Raw genomic sequence first — 17,161 nt, forward strand, 5'->3', positions numbered from 1 at the left:
TCCCTTTCCTCCTTTGCCTTTTGCTTCTATTCCTTTCTCAGTGATTTGTAAGGCCTCCTCAGACAACCATTTTGCCTTTTTGCATTCATTTTCTTGGGGATGGTCTTCATCACTGCCTCCTCTACAATGTCATGAACCTCCATATGTAGTTCTTCAAACACTCTATTATAGCTAATCCCTTAAATATTTTCTCATGTCCACTGTACAATCATAAGGGATCTGATTTAGGTCAAACCTGAATCATCGAGTGGTCTTCCCTACTGTCTTCAACTTAAGTCTAAGTCTATAGCAAATACTGAGCTTCCACTCTGAACCTTCCTTCTTACAAGTATTTGTCCACCATTTTAGAGCACTTTCGCTGCATATCTTTATCTTCACTCTGAAACATACGTACCGTCACTCCTGAAAGGATGCTCAAGCGCATGCATTTAACTCCAACTCAGCCTACGCTCCACAGTAGTCATGCCGATCTACTAAGCTTGCATTCTGCCGCATGCGTCTTTCACTATTTAGACTATGATACTGAGGTCATGCTGCAACTGCATAGTTGCAGTCTCAAGCTTACCTTCTTCGACTTTCAGCTTTTATACCAGCACACATGTTCTGCCGCTTCTAAGCCCGCTTTCTTGAATGGATATGAAACAACTGTTGAGGTTGTATTCTGGAGCATGTCCCTGCTATTTCTGAATGCATTCTTTTTGTATTTCTTCATATTTCTTTTAAAAAACGATGTATTTTAATTGGAATAGAATTACTGTGTATTACTGTGATGGTTTTTGACATACACATCAACATGAATCAGCCGCATGGATACATGTGTCCCCCTATCCCGAACACAACTCAAACCTCCCTTGTTACCCCATGCTTCTGGGTTCGTCCACAGCACAAGAGATGGATGCATCTTTCATGCATTGAACTTGCACTGGTCATCTCTTTTATGTATGGTAATGTACCTGTTTCAATACTGTTTTCTCAAATCATCCCATCCTTGAACTCTCCCATTGAGTCTCAGAGGCTGTTCTTTATATGTGGATCTTTTTTACTAGCCTTCATGCAGAATCATTGTTACTGTCTTCCTAAATCCCATTTATACGCATTAATAAACAATATTTGCCTTTCTCTTTCTTACTTTTTTTTTTTACTCTGAATAATAGGCTGCAGGTTGAACTGCCCCACTAAAAGAGACACAAATATATGTTTTTCTGTAGCTAAGTAATATTCTATTTGAATATATCGCACAACTTCCTTATATTTTCATCTGCTGATGTGCATCTAGATTACGTGCATGTCATAGCTTTCGGAAACAGAATTGTAATAAACATTGGGGCACATGTGTCTCTTTTGATTGTAATCCCCTCTGGGTATATGCCAAGAAGGGGGGTTGTTCAGTCATATGACAGTTGTAGTCCAACTTTCTCAAGGAATCACCAAACTGTTCTGCATACAGGTTGTACCAGTTTGTGTTACCACTAGCAGTGTATTAGGGTTAGCTTTTCTCCACAGCCTCCCCAGGATTTCGTGCTTGTAGAATTTCTGGTGATGGCCACTCTGAACCATGTGATATGACTACACATTCAATTTTAATTTTTGTTTCTCTAATGATGAATGATTTTAAGCATATTTCATGTGTTTGTTAGCCATCTGTATGTCTTCTTTAAAGACACGTCTGTTTAGGGATTTTGCCCCCTTTTAGTGATGCTGTGAAAGTGCGTCCCTCAATATGGCAGCACATTTGGAAAACTCACCAGCGGCTAAAGGGCTGGAAAAGGTCAGTTTTCATTCCAATCCCAAAGAAAGGCAGAGCTAAAGAATGCTCAAATCATGGCACAATTGCATCCATCTCACACGCTAGTAAAGTACTGCTCAAAATTCCCCAAGCCAGGCTTCAGTAATACATGAACCATGAACTGCCAGATGTTCGAGCTGGTTTTACAAAAGGCTGAGGCACCAGAGATCAAAATGCCAACATTAGCTGGATCATTGACAAAGCAAGAGAGTTCCAGAATAACATCTATTACTGCCTTATTGACTATGCCAAAGTCTTTGACTGTGTGGATCACAATAAACTGTGGAAAATTCCGAAAGCGATGGGGATAGCAGACCACCTGACCTGCCTCTTGAGAAACCTATATGCATGTCAGGAAGCAGCAGTTAGAACAGGACATGGAACTACAGACTGGTTATAAATAGGAAAACAAGTCCGTCACGGCTATGTATTGTCACTCTGCTTGTTTAATATATATGCAGAGTATATCACGAGAAATACTGGAAATACTGGGCTGGAAGAAGCACAAGCTGGAACAAAGACTGCCAGGAGAAATATCAATCACCTGAGATATGCAGAGGATACCACCCTTACGGCAGAAAGTGAAGGGGAACTAAAAAGCTTCTTGATGAATTGAAAGAGGAGAGTGAAAATGTTGCCTGAAAGCTCAAAATACCAGAAAAGTAAGATCATGGTATCTGGTCGCATGACTTCATGGGAAATAGATGGGGAAACAGTGTCAGATTTTATTTGGGGGGGGGGGCTCCAAAATCCCTGCAGATGGTGACTGCAGCCATGAAATTAAAAGACGCTTGCCCTATGACAGGAAAGTTATGACCATCCTAGATAGCGTATTCAAAAGCAGAGACATTATTTTGCCAACAAAGTTTCATCTAGTGAAGACTATGGTTTTTCCAGTAGTCTTGTTAGAATATGAGAGTTGCACTATGAAGAAAGCTGAGCACTGCAGAATTGATGCTTTTGAACTGTAGTGTTGGAAAAGACTCTTGAGAGTCCCTTGGACTGCAACGAGGTCCAGCCAGTCCATTCTAAAGAAGATCATTCCTGGGTGTTCTTTGGAAGAAATGATGCTAAAGCTGAAACTCCAGTACTTTGGTCACCTCATATGAAGAGGTGACTCACTGGAAAACTCTGAAGCTTGGAGGGATTGGAGGCAGGAGAAGGGGACGACAGAGGATGAGATGGCTGGATGGCATCAGTGACTCGATGGACGTGAGTTTGCGTGAGCTCAGGGAGCTGGTGATGGACTGGGAGTCCTGGTGTGCTGCAATTTATGGGGGTTCAAAAAGTCACACACGACTGAACTGAACTGAAGCAACTGACAAAGAATTTAGCTCAAAAATATACGAACAACTCCTGAACCTCAATTCTAGGAAAATAAACGACCCCATGATAAAATAGGTGAAGGGAGTAAACAAACATTTCTCCAAAGACGACATACACATGGGTAACAAACACATGCAAAGATTCTCAACATCACTCACTATCAGAAAAATGCTAATCAAAAGGATAATGAGGTACCATTTCACGCCAGTCAGATGACTGCTATCCAAAAGTCTACAAGCAATAAATGCTGGGGAGGGTGTGGAGACAAGGGAATGCTCTGACACTGTTAGTGGAATTGCAAACTGGTACAGCCGCTATGGAGAACACTGTGGAGATTCCTTAAACAAACAAACAAACAAACTGTAAATAGGACTGTCATATGAAGCAGTAATCCCACCGCTGGCCATACACACCAAGGAAACCAGAATTGAAATAGACGCGTGTACCCCATTGTTCATCACAGCACTATTTCTAATAACCAAGGCATGGATGCAACCTAGATGCCCATCAGTTGACTAATGGATAAGAAAGCAGTGGTACATATACGAGATGGAGTATTACTCAGCCACTAAAAAGAATACATTTCAGTCCGTTCTAGTGAGGTGGATGAAATTGAAGCCTATTATACAGAGTGAAGTTAGCCAGAAAGAAAAATAGCAATAGAGTAAATGAGCACATATGTGTGGAATTTAGAAAGATGGTCATGATAAACCTGTATGTGAGACAGCAAAATAGACACAGATGTATAGAACAGTCTTTTGGACTCTGTGAGAGAGGGCGAGGGTGGGATGATTTGGGATAATGGCATTGAAGCATGTGTAATATTATTTGTCAAACGAATCGCCAGACCAGTTCGATGCGTGACACAGGATCCTCGGGGCTGGTGCACTGGGGTAACCATGAGGAATGGTTTGAGGAGGGAGGTAGCAGGGGTTTTCAGGATAGGGAACACGTGTACACCCGTGGCAGATCCATGTTAATATATGGCAAAACCAATACAATATTGTAAAGCAATTAGACTACTATGAAAATAAACAAATTTATATTAGAAATAAATCAAGTCAAATTGCGTCCAACGTGAGGAAAACAACAGCATGTTTGGAACAATATCACTAAGTAAGCTTGAGTTGCAATGTTCTGGGTTCAAGGTGCGCTCATAAGTATGAGCCCTAACTCTTATTACAGAAAGAATAGTGGAAAATGAGCTAGATGAAAGGAGAGCTTTTCAGCAACGAGATGAATGTTTCAGCCAGAAAGATATTAAGTAATGTAGGGCTTCCCAAACAGTTTATTAAGATCTGGGGAGCTAGCAATGAGTGTGGTCACCTAAATAAAGTTGCCTAAAATTATATTTTGACATATATACACCTGTCTATGCATGAGTGTGTGTATGAAAAAAAAAGTGCAATGGCTTTTAATTCATGTTAGGTGTAATAGAAATGGGAAAACAATAAAACCCAAATGTAGAATGATTCAAATTCTACTCGATTGTTGAATATTATGGAAGTTGAAATACTTCAAAATATGTTTCCTTGGCTGCATGTAACATATGAGAACTCTTTTATATCACTCACCTCTCTCCTTTTCATAAATATAGATCAATTTTCAAATGTTTGTCCAGTTTAATGACAAAATACTGACATAGACATATATATATATAATATATATAAAATAGAGATATGTTTTCATATCATAAACTGTTGATAGCAAGCCTAGATTTTAGAATTATTTCCAACTCCATGCTCCATCTCAACAGGAAAGAGCCAAAGTTGTTGCTGACTCAATCACTCCAAGAGCTGGGAAACCTGAAAAAGAAACGGAACCTGCACTGAGATTTTCTGTCATATTTATGATCGAGCTCTAAGTCCAAGACTTGTTTTCCTTTATTGTACTAAGCAGTTCCTTCTTAAGATTGAAAAGCATGGAAATCGAGAGAGAGAGGTAGGAGATTGTAGACCTCCTCATGTTCAAAAGGAATTTTAATCAGAGAAGCTAGAAAAGACAGAAACTAAGGAAAACAATCAAGTGATTGACAATAATAATGATTTAGTCACTCATCAAACTCAAGGGTCTTTAGTCCCTCCTCAAGGGCCAGCGTGGTGAAGGAAATGGCAACCCACTCCAGTGTTCTGCCTGGAGAATCCCAGGGATGGGGGAGCCTGGTGGGCTGCCACCTTTGGGGTCGCACAGAGTCGGGCATGACTGAAGCGAATTAGCAGCAGCAGCAGCAAGGACCATCGATGACATTCTGAGCAATATCCTGTGAACAATTTTAGAGATGCTAAAGCCCAAACCAGGCTGAAATGTAAGTGCATAGTTGGAACTAGACGGTCAATGATGTGGACTCCCAATATCCTCCGTAATAGGCCATTAGTAGAATGTCCCAATATTGACCACAGACCCCATGTTCCACCCTCACTCAGCCATTAAAATATTTCCCCTGAAAGTATTTGGGGACTTGCGTCTTTGAAGCACCAGCTGCTAAGACACCTTGCTTGGTCCGACAATAAGCACTTCCTGCCCCGCCTCCCACACTGAAACCCACAGTCAATTCATAAATTTGTTTGCACAGAAGCAAGTAGACCAAGTCTGCTAGGGTAACAGTACTGAATATTAAGAATGTGTGCATAGAAGGATGATAAATCACTTTTATTTCAGAAATAAAGTGGATTTATTGATGTGAGTTTTCGATAACACTGTATGCGAGATAGCAAATGAGACACAGATGTATAGAACAGTCTTTTGCACTCTGTGGGAGAGTGAGAGGGTGGGATGTTTTGGAAGAATGGCATTGAAACATGTATAATATCATATATGAAATGGGTCTCCAGCCCAGGTTGAATGCATGATACTGGATGCTTGGGGCTGGTGCACTAGGACAACCCAGAGGGATGGTACGGGTTGGTAGAAGGGAAGGGGTTCAGGAAAGGGAACATGTGTACACCTGTGGTGGACATATGTTAATGTATGGCAAAATCATTACAATAATGAAAAGTAATTAACCTACAATTAAAATAATGAATTTATTTTAAAAAAAGGAAATCTTCCAAAAAGCTGCATACCTACATTGAAACCAAGCACCACCAAGAGGCAACAAGTTCCAGAGGAAGACATGCCATGCAAATTCTCCAGCAACACAGGAACAGAGCCCGGAGCTTCAATATACAGGTTGCCCAAACACCAAACCCATAGACATCTCAAACCTCACTACTGGACACTTCATTGCCCTCCAGCGAGAAGAGATGCAGCTCCACCCACCGGAACACTGACACAAGCTTCCCTAACCAGGAAACCTGACAAGCCATTCGTCCAACCCCAGCCACAGGGAGGAACCTCCACAATAAAGAGGAACCACAAACTGCCAGAAAGAGAAAGACCATCCCAAACACGGGAAACCCCCCCAACCCCCCCCAGAAAAAAGGCCAACTTTCCTAATGAGATTTAGCATGCTTCATGGTTTTGGTTAGTATTTCTGCCAGCAGTCTGTATTTTAAGTTGATGCTGAAGTAAACACTTGGTTGAACATTACCCTTCAGTTGCTAGGAGACCAGTGACTTTGTCATGTCACAACTAACCTTCGATTGCTAGGAGACCAGTGATTTTTTGATGTCACAGCTGTTTGACTGCGAGGACCTCTGTGATCGTCCAGAGAGTTTCTCTCTGTAGGCCAGCCAAACATCATTTGAAGTTGCATTGTGTAAAAGCAGACAAATGAGAACATTATCTGAAGAAAGATTTCCCTGAGATGGCACATATTTCTTCAGAAATTCAAGATGGACCTCCTAAAGGTGAGTCCACTGGTTCAGAAAACTCCATTAGGTCTTACTGGTATGATTATACAACTGGGGACTCAGTTTTGAGATCTATGATTGAAGAATATGCTTTTCAGGCTTTGTCTGAGGATCTGGTGATCAAAAGGCCATACTACACATATTCTGTCTCTGAAACAGATGATGTGAATGATTTTCTTTCACTCACATTTCCACAAAACTTTGGAATATAGTGGAAAGTGATCAGTTTGAATCTATTTGGTGGGATGAGACAGCACATGTAGAGTGATCAATGAAGAACTCTTCAGGAAAGAAGTCTTGGAAAGAAAGGAGCCTTTCAGAAAATTTGAAACCAAGAGCATGAAAAGTTTAATTCGACAGCTTAATCTTTATGGAGTTAACAAAAACCGACAAACTGTTCAAAGATCGGCTGCACTACCAGTCTTTCTGGAAGAAGAAAACAACATCTCTCTTTTGAGAAAGGTATTCCAAAATTTTCACTTTTTGGCAATAGGTCAGATTCAATCATGTGACCTAGAAAGCATGTTCATATATGTGGCTAAAAGGGAGTTTAAACTTGAGATAACAAATTATTGAAAAAGTTGTATCTTTTTGAAGTTGAGAACAGCTGGAGGTTACAATATTGGATGTTCAACAAACTTTCCTAGGGACTTGAAACCAGATACAAGTTCTGAAGCCACTTAAAGTGGTATTTACTGTATATATACGACATATTTTTAGTTGAGCATATACCTCCTAACATGTTACCTGTTAAAACTACCAACACAGGTATTTTCTTTGATGTTATTTCATTGCTTCCATTAAAGGAAACTTATAGTGATACGAAGGAATGAAATTAGTAAAGAATGAAAAATGAATATAATGGAGAAGAAATATTGTAACAAAACCAAAACTTTATTCTCCCATATGACTACTAGGAGACGTCCAGCAGAACAGGGCATTTAAAAAACACTCTGTAAAGGGCCAAAAAAGAAATATGTTAGGCTTTGTGAATATGATCATTGGCAATTAATTAAGTTTTCAGGCATAGAGGGTAACCAAAGAAGCTGGCAAGTCCCTGTTCCACCTTTAAGAACTCCGAAAACTGAATTACACACAATTTTCACGTCATAAAATAAAATTCTTTTTGGTTTTCCTCAGCCATTAAAGGTGTAAAGCTCTAAAATTAAAAAGAAGAAGAAGAAGAAGAAGAAAAAGTAAAGCTCATTCTCAGCTCACAATAGACAGTGCAAAAACAGGGGCAGGCTGCCCTGCCTTGATTGAAATGTAATTCCAACAGGAGGGGTGCCAAGATCCACTGCAAGGTCAAGTTCCTTAAGCAAAGAACTGGCTTAAGGGAGGTCACCCCTGAGGGCTGTGAGTGCCGGACACCATCACTGGACTCCCGTGGTAGACTCGGAGGCCGTTCTCAGCCCTGAGCCCTGGCGACTGTGCCATCTGTTTTTTCTTTCTTCGCGTTTGGTGAGCTGAGGAATCTTGACCCAAGATCCTTGAGCTTCAGATTCAGCCTGACCACGCCTACAGTGGGTGCTTTTATGGGGTGAGGGGGGTGGGGGGGGGCTCATCGCCTGCGCATGCGCCCAACTCGGCCTCGTGGCCAATCAGATGCCTGGCGCCGACACCTGGCAGCCAATCATCGGAGGCAGCCAGCAGGCCTGTAGGGGGAGCTGAGGCGGCGCTCCAGACCTGAGGAGGCCAGATGCCCTCAGGCTCGACTCCTCAGGGTTAATCTTGGAACTGCCTAGGGCAGGTGAGCTGCTGGCAGTTCTGTCTCCTCCCTCAATGGGAACCGGTAAGGACTGGAGCATGGTTCAGCCAAAGCAGTGCCTAAGGGCTAAAGGGAGGGTTTCTCGGGTCCCCACTCACAAGAGGCCTTGCTGGGCGGGGCGGCTGGTGAGGGCGGTGAGAGCTTGCGGCAGGATCCACAGGCTTCAGGCTCCTTTCACCCTCTCCCCTCTCTAGTCTGGGCGGGCTCTGCTCTCCAGCAGCTTTCCTGCCCAGGGGTGGGACAAGCCAGCTGGCGGAAAGGGCCTCTTAGGCCCCTGGCCCCTGTCACCACCCCTAGCTCTCCTGTGGAACCTAATGTATTTAAACACAGATGCACAAATCTTCACGGCCCAACCCGGTTCTGCACCCAGGCACAGTCAGGCAGGAGCAGCAAAAAAAAATAAAAAAAACACATCTATCTAGCAGCCTCTTCACTGCCCTGGTGCTTTAGTCGTTTTCCTGTTTCCTCTGCCTCTCCTCGGCCTCCAGGGCTGCCCCGTCCCTGGGGGCCCGGAGATTCAGGCCTTTGGTTCGGGAAGTTGGCAGATGAGGTATTTGTTTGTTACTGAGAGAAGGGAGGTGGGAGGAAGAAGCTCAGGGCAAAGGAGTTCAATCACTTGGTCTGGTTGAGTGTGAGACGCCTGGTCAGCATCCGTAGGGTAGGACCAGGTAGGGCATGGGGGGATAGAATGTTCCCGGAACAGGGGACTCACCCTGGCCGTTTCCTCTGCTTGTCCACAGGATGTGACTGTGTGCTGCCTGGGAGGTCTCAAGCGCTCAGGATTTCAGTGGGCCCCTGAGGTAAGGTGACAGACATCTTTACAACAAGTGACGTAGTTGTGGCTTTCTTACTTTGCGTTTTTCTCCTTTCATTCGTCGGCTGACACGTTGCTGTTGAGAGAGAGTATTCCTGATTGGGGATTACCTGACCCTGATTGCGGGTGCTGACTTCAGGGCCTTCATGGTTTCACGTTTGCAGCTTTCTGAGTGGCAAGCTTAAAAACAGGCAGGGTGACTTGCTTTCCCCTGCCTTCTTGAAAGAAAGAAAGTAAGAACACCATGGGTCTTAAGCTGTGTATAGCTGACTCCTACCACTTGGTGAGGCTAAAATGGGGCAATGCATTTATCCTAAGGTTTTAGCTGGCAAAGCAAAGCAATGCAGGTGTGGGGGTTCCCTGGTGGCCTGGTGATTAGGATTCTGGGCCTCCACTGCAGTGGTCTGGATTCAATCTCTGGTCAGGGAACTGGGACGCCACAAGCCAAACAGCATGGCCAAATGAATGAATGAATCCAGTGGTTCATTCAGAGAAAATATCCTGTGATTTAACATGTTCACGTGAGATTACTTGCTCATTTCTGTACCCTTAAGGGCTTTTCTTCATTAAGTAAGTGAACTCCACTGGATGGGGGTGAGGCACCATCTGAGTTCATTTCATGCGAGTAAACAAGATCATAGGAAGCTCTATGCCCAGCCACTTGTGCCTACAGCTGTGTTGTATACTTATCTTGCTGGTACAGCTTTGAACTTCACCGCATGTTTTGTTTTGGTCACAACATGTGGCTTCATAGGATATTAGTTCCCCAGCCAGGGATCGAACACAGGATCCTGGCATTGAGAGGGCTGAGTCCTAACCAAACCACTGGACTGCTAGGCAACTCTTGTGTTTCAGAGCTTTGGATTGGGTGAGTGTGTGTGTGTGTGTGTGTGTATGTGTGTTTTGATTTTTGCTATATTTATAGGAGAACTGTTCTGTGTGTAAGTATGATGTGAATGGTATTATAACTTGAAATGTTTGTGTTATACATATGATCTCAAAATGGAATAGTTTGAAAGAACTTACCACTTGTTATCTCTTGGTCTAGGATCTCCCCTGAGGTAGTAGTCAAGCTTTTGTCTGGCTTGGCAAGCTCTGAAGACTTAGCTTGTTGAATCTATGTTCTCTCACTTGTCTGTACTCATGAAGCCTCAGTTCCTCCTTCTGTGGGCCTCTCCAAGGGGCTTCTCTTGTGGAGGCTGCTGTCTTTACTCAGAATGAGTGATTCAGGAAAGCGCTTGCATCCGTGATAAAGTGCAGAGTCTTTTTTCAGATGTTACACATCTTCACTTGTGTATTTGCTTAGTCTCACAGGTCTACCCTGTGATAGATTGAGAGAGAACTACACAGGGGTGGGAATATTAGGAGATTGAATTCACTTGAAGGCTGGTTACCATACCCATTAATCCACTATGCCAGCCTTTTATTTATATGATCCCTGCTCTCTCAATGTGAGCAAATTATTTGGTTTGTGTACCCTTCTCGTGTGCTGCTACTGCTGCTAAGCCGCTTCAGTCGTGTCCGACTCTGCAGTCTCAGGGACAGCCACCCACAAGGCTCTCCCTTATCTGGGATTCTCCAGGCAAGAACGCTGGAGTGGGTTGCCATTTCCTTCTCCAGTGCATGAGAGTGAAGTCGCTCAGTCGTGTCCGACCCTTCAAAACCACATGGACTGCAGCCTACCAGGCTCCTCCATCTGTGGGATATTCCAGGCCAGAGTACTGGTGTGGGTTTCCATTGCCTTCTCCAGCTTGTGTGCTCTCTGGCGTGATGTATTCCATTTTGATCTACTCAGTTCTAGACCTACTCATTTCTTGATGTTCTAGCAAGTCTCCTCTTTGTCCTGGATTAAGGTTTCTGTTTCTCTGGATGGTTCCCATCAGCAAACAGACTGACTATAATGTGACCTGTCGTTAAAAATCCGTCTTTTGGTGACACCTCCTGCTTCTGCTGCTTTTTTTTCATATTTGCTTGTTACAGACCTCTGCAGAGTTGTTCCTAGACTTTGTTATCTCGAGTTCTCTCATTTTCCTATAAAGCCACTTTTGTCAAGGCCACAGGTGAATTTCAAATGTTCAAATGTCTGCCTGCAAGGTAGGAGACCTGGGTTCAATTCCTGGGTGGGCAAGATCGCCTTGAGAAGGAAATGGTAATCCACTCCAGCACTCTTGCCTGGAAAATCCCATGAACGGAGGAGGCTGGTAGGCTACAGTCCATGGGATTGCAAAGAGTCGGAAATGTCTATTCAAATTCTTTTCCTGGTTGTTAAATGCTTTTCTGTTTTTAATTGTTGTAGAAAACATCTAAGTTAAATTTTTACCATTTTAACCATTTTTGCATGCTAAGTATTTTGCACACTTTCATCAGCCTTTTGGAGAAAGAAAAGGCAACCCACTGCAAATCTGATGGAGAAGGGAACGTGGTGAACTTTAGTCCCGGGGGATGCAAAGTTGGGCACAACTGAGTGACTAAGACATGTACACACACATAGTCACAGTGTTAATTTGTTGTTGTTGTCATTGTTTTAGCTGTGTTGTGCAGCTTGAATGACAGTTCCCTGGTTGAGGATCATACCCAGGCCCCTGATAGGACACTGTGGAGTCCTAACCTCTGAACTACGAGGGAATTCCTTATCACATTGTTATGAAGCAGATCTCTACACCTTTACAGCTTGCAAAATCGAAACTCTGTACCCATCACCTGTCCCATTAAACAGCAACTCCTCTTTTCTTGCCCGTTGACCTACCATGGACTCCATCGTTCTTTTTTGTTTCCTTTCTATTGCTTGACTGTGTTAGCTATTTCATGCAAGTAGAAACTTACAGTATTTGTCTTTTTGTATGACTGGGTTATTGCATTTGGCTTGATGTCTGAAATGATCATGCATGTTGTAGCATGTGACAGAATTTTCTCTATATGGCTAAATAATATTTCATTGTGTGTATATATCACATTTGATGGACATTTCGATGCTTCCACCTCTTAGTTGTTGTGCTTTGTGCTGCTGTAAGCACGGCTCTGCAGATATCCCAAGACCCCATGTTAACTTCTTTTGAATTTATATCCTGAAGTGGAATTGCTGAATCATGTGTCAGCTCTAGTTTTTTAATTTTTCGAGGAGCCTTTAAACTGTTCTGTAGCAGTTGCACCATTTAAAAATCTATCCATAACACACAAGGATCCAGTTTCTGTACATGCTTGCCAACAGTTGTCCTTTCCTTTCCTTCATATGTAAACACACACATATGCACACACAATTTCTTTCATACACTTTTCCATTATTGTTTATCTCAAATTATGAATATAGTTCCTTGTGCTATACAGTACGCTCTTGTTTGTCTATTGTATATATTATAGTTTGCATCTGCTAATCACCAGTTCCCAATCTGTGCCTGCCCCACCTTTCCCCTCTTGGCAATCACATAGTCTGCTCTCTATGTCTGTGGGTCTGTTTCTCTTTCATAGATCAGTTTATTTGTGGCATATTTTAGAGTCCATGTAAGTGATAACATACGATATTTGTCTTTCTTTCTTTTTTTTAATTTTTATTTTTACTTTATTTTATTTTACAACACTGTGTTGGTTTTGCCATACACTGACATGAATCCACCACAGGTGTACATGAGTTCCCAATCTTCACCCCCCTCCTACCGCCCACCCCATATCATGTCTCTGGATCATCCCTGTGCACCAGCGCCAAGCATCCTGTATCCTGCATCGAACATAGACTGGCGACTATCTTACATGATAGTGTACATATTTCAGTGCCATTCTCCCGTATTATCCCACCCTCTCCCGCTCCCTCAGAGTCCAAAAATCTGTTCTATACATCTGTGTCTCTTCTGCTGTCTCGCATACAGGGTTATCATTACCATCTTTCTAAATTCCATATATATGTGTTAGTATACTGTGTTGGTGTTTTTTTTCTGGCTCACTTCACTGTGTATAATCGGCTCCAGTTTCATCCATCTCATTAGAATTGATTCCTATAAAGTCTGCAAGCAATAAATGCTGGAGAGGGTGTGGAGAAAAGGGAACCCTCTTACACTGTTGGTGGGAATGCAGTCTAGTGCAGCCACTATGGAGAACAGTGTGGCAGTTCCTTAAAAAATGGCAAATAGAGCTGCCGTATGACCAGCAATCCCACTTTTCGGCATACACACTGAGGAAACCAGAATTGAAAGAGATGCATGTACCCCGGTGTTCATCGCAGCACTGTTTATAATAGCCAGGACATGGAACAACCTAGATGTCCATCAACAGATAAATGGATCATAAAGCTGTGGTACATGTACACAGTGGAGTATTACTCAACCATTCAAAAGAATATATTGTCTTTCTCTTTCTGACTTCCTAAGTATTCTTTTGAATGCTAGTGTAGATTCAGGTATTTATTTAACATTTGTTGCTACTGTATAAAATGTGGTTGACTTTTAAAATATTTGTCTTCTATTCTGCAAGCTTTATATTAATTCTAATACTTGTGTTTCTTCAACATTTTCTATACTAAATTATGTTATCCCCAATATACTTTGACTTCTTCCTTTCCATTCTCAAGGCTGTTTTTTGTTTTCTGTTTTTTCGGTTTTTTTTTCTTTTTTTTGAAACTACAGCAACAATTCTCTTTTGTTACCTGATTGCTCTGGTTATAGAACTGCCAATATAATGTTGAGGCAAAGTGTGTAATAGACTTCCTTGTGTTGTTCCCAGTCTTAGAGGGAAAGCTTTCAGTTTTCATTCTTAAGTATGATGTTAGCTGTGGGTCTGTTTACAGGTGCCCTTCGATTGAGAAAGTTCTCTTCTGTTCTTAATTATTAAGTGTTCTTTTAACCCCGGTTATGAAAAGGTGCTAGATTCAGGGAAATGCTTTTTCTTCAGGCAGATGTGTTATTTGTTTTATTGTTTTAAAATGGCATAATGTTGATTGACTTTCTTATAATGAACCAACTTTGCATACCTCCCTAAATCGCATGTGATCGTGGTGTACAGTCTTTTTTATATGCTGTTGGATTTTGTTTGCCAGTATTTTGTTGAGGACTCTTCACCTGTGTTCATAAGGGATATCAGGGGTGTGTGTGTGTGTGTGTGTGTGTGATGTCTCTGTCTGATATTGGTATGAGAGAAAGACTGGCATCACTTTGCCTGCTATGTGGGGAAGAGACATGTGGCATAAAGATGAAGCATTGTTGGATTGAAGTTTAGCCAGGATTAGAGGGAGAAATTTAGGATATATCTGTGTGGAATTGGGGTGAGATTATCAGAGAGCTCATTCTCAGTTTCCTAGGCCTGAGTTAAGTGCTTGACATTGAATTATGGTGTTTGTTAACTAGGTATAGATAGATTATACTTTGAATTTACTACCTATTTTCTTTGTTAACATTTATGAAATTAGAATTAGTGGATCGGTTGTAATGTGCATTTAAGATACATTTTCTTCCATTTTTAGTACAAAACAAGATGCCATTGAATAGCTGATGCCTTTTAAAAAAGCTGTTAACCTTAAGTCTAAGAAATAAGCATGTTTGTCTTTAAGATACAGAAACACATTTAAAAGTTACAAATTTGCCCAAGAAGATGCAACTGGTGTGTGGTTAAGTTAGAATTCCAACTAAATCTCCTCTGACTCCAAAGTCCATGCTTCTAAACGCTGTAGAACAGTGCTTTGGTAAAAATACTCTCCTTTACATGTGATTTCACGTAATGATCAGTGTGGCGGGTTATTTTTTTTTTCTCTTTATTTTCTTAAATAGAAGAGGTTAAAGTGAACATGCGACAAAGCTATGATTCTAGAGTCATGTAGACTTGTAGTCGTAGTTTTTTCAGCTGTCATTGAGTCTGGTTGACACTCAGTGTCTTTGTCTGTAAGATAAGGGTGTGTATAAGTACTCTAGAGTTTTGGAGATAATCAAATAGCCCATTTTTCTGTACTTAACTAATCTGTAGTATGTTTACACTTAGGTGGCAGTTTGTATAAAGGAAGCACTGGGACTTGTGGCCGCACCCTCTAAGAATAAAAAAGTATTAAAAATATGGAACTCCCATGTATGTTACGTGAAGAAGAACAAGAGCCAGAAGTACGGAAAAGGGAGGGAGAGACGAAACAAGTGGATGATGATGATGATGATGATGAAGTGATCTTGGTTGGAGTGGAACATGTAAATGAAGATGCTGACGTGATCTTTGTTGGGATGAGCTCAGCTTCAAAACCAGTCGTTTCAAACATACTGAACAGAGATACCCCAGGTTCTTATTCAAGGAGAAAAAGGTATGGTCACTTCAGGAAAGGTAACGCTCACAGATTACAGCCTGTTAGTCATGTGACTCCTACATCAGAAGCAAAGACTGTCTTGCCAGTGTCTGACTCTGACTCAGGATCAACAGGTAGTCCTATTATTATTGAACCTCCGTCTCAAGCTGATTATAAAAGTATTTCACCACAAATAGTGCCTGATTGCTTTTCGAAGGAGTTATGTTCTTCTTTGATTACCTTCACAAGTTCATTGCAGCATCCAGTAGAACCAGCAGTTTCTGCAGGAGATATGAATAAAAGTCCTCATGTATCAAAGCGAGTTTCCCCTTGTGAAAGAAACCGCAGAAATCCCAGAAGGCCTAAACTCAGTGATGGCATTGTAGGGGAACATTCTTTAGGTTTCTCCCCGTCAGGTTTTTTTCATACAGAGACCACTCAGCAAAGCACACCAGACCGTGTCCATACCTCACTAAGCCATGTTCAGAATGGAGAAACTTGTAAAACACCTTTTCCAAACGACAGTGTTCATTGCAAGCCTGTAAGACCTTTAAGGGAAAGTGGACGGACAAAAACTGATTTTCCAAGTTTGGCAAGTCCAAACAAAATTGGTGATCCCACAGAAGGAAATCTGATTGTGTTACTTCGCGACTTCTACTATGGTGAGCATAGAGGAGTTGGGCAGCCAGAACCGAAGACCCACACGGCGTTTCAATGCCTCAGCTACTTGAAAGTTCTAAAAAAGGTCAAGTTTATGAATCACATGAAGCACCATTTGGAACTTGAGAGGCAGAGAGGTGACAGCTGGAAAACCCACACCACCTGCCAGCACTGCCTCCGCCAGTTTCCGACTCCCTTCCAGCTGCAGTGTCACATTGAAAGTGTCCACACGGCCCAGGAGCCCTCCGCAGTCTGTCACATCTGTGAGTTGTCCTTTGAGACAGATCAGGTTCTCTTAGAGCATATGAAAGACAATCATAAGCCTGGTGAAATGCCCTATGTATGCCAGGTTTGCAGTTACAGATCATCATTTTTTGCAGATGTGGATGCACATTTCAGAGCATACCATGGTAACACCAAGAATTTACTTTGCCCGTTTTGTCTCAAAATTTTAAAAACTGCAACAGCATACAGACGTCATCATCGAGGGCACTGGGAAAAGAGTTTTCACCAGTGTTCCAAATGTCGGCTACAGTTTTTAACTTCCAAAGAGGACAGGGAGCACAAGACCCAGTGTCATCAAATGTTTAAGACGCCTAAGCAGCTAGAAGGATTGTCTCCTGAAACAAAAATTGTTATTCATGTATCACTGGAACCCCTTCAGCCAGGATTGGTGGAAGTAGCATCCATTACTGTGAACACATCTGATTTTGAATCATCACCCCCCAAATCTAAAAGGAGGAGGTCAAAAAAAGAAAAGAAAATAGTT

The 17,161-nt window shown here is 42.0% G+C and overlaps 1 protein-coding gene across 1 annotated transcript; it reads left to right on the forward strand.

The window, feature by feature from the left end:
• The first annotated feature begins 15,514 nt into the window (after positions 1-15,514).
• Positions 15,515-16,806, forward strand: LOC138431513 (zinc finger protein 280B-like). The gene is given in 2 exon segments (XM_069573617.1): positions 15,515-16,738; positions 16,741-16,806. Coding segments are annotated over 2 exon segments (1,290 nt in total).
• The last annotated feature ends 355 nt before the right edge of the window (positions 16,807-17,161 follow it).

Source organism: Ovis canadensis, chromosome Y (assembly GCF_042477335.2).
Source record: "Ovis canadensis isolate MfBH-ARS-UI-01 breed Bighorn chromosome Y, ARS-UI_OviCan_v2, whole genome shotgun sequence".
NCBI lineage: Eukaryota > Metazoa > Chordata > Mammalia > Artiodactyla > Bovidae > Ovis > Ovis canadensis.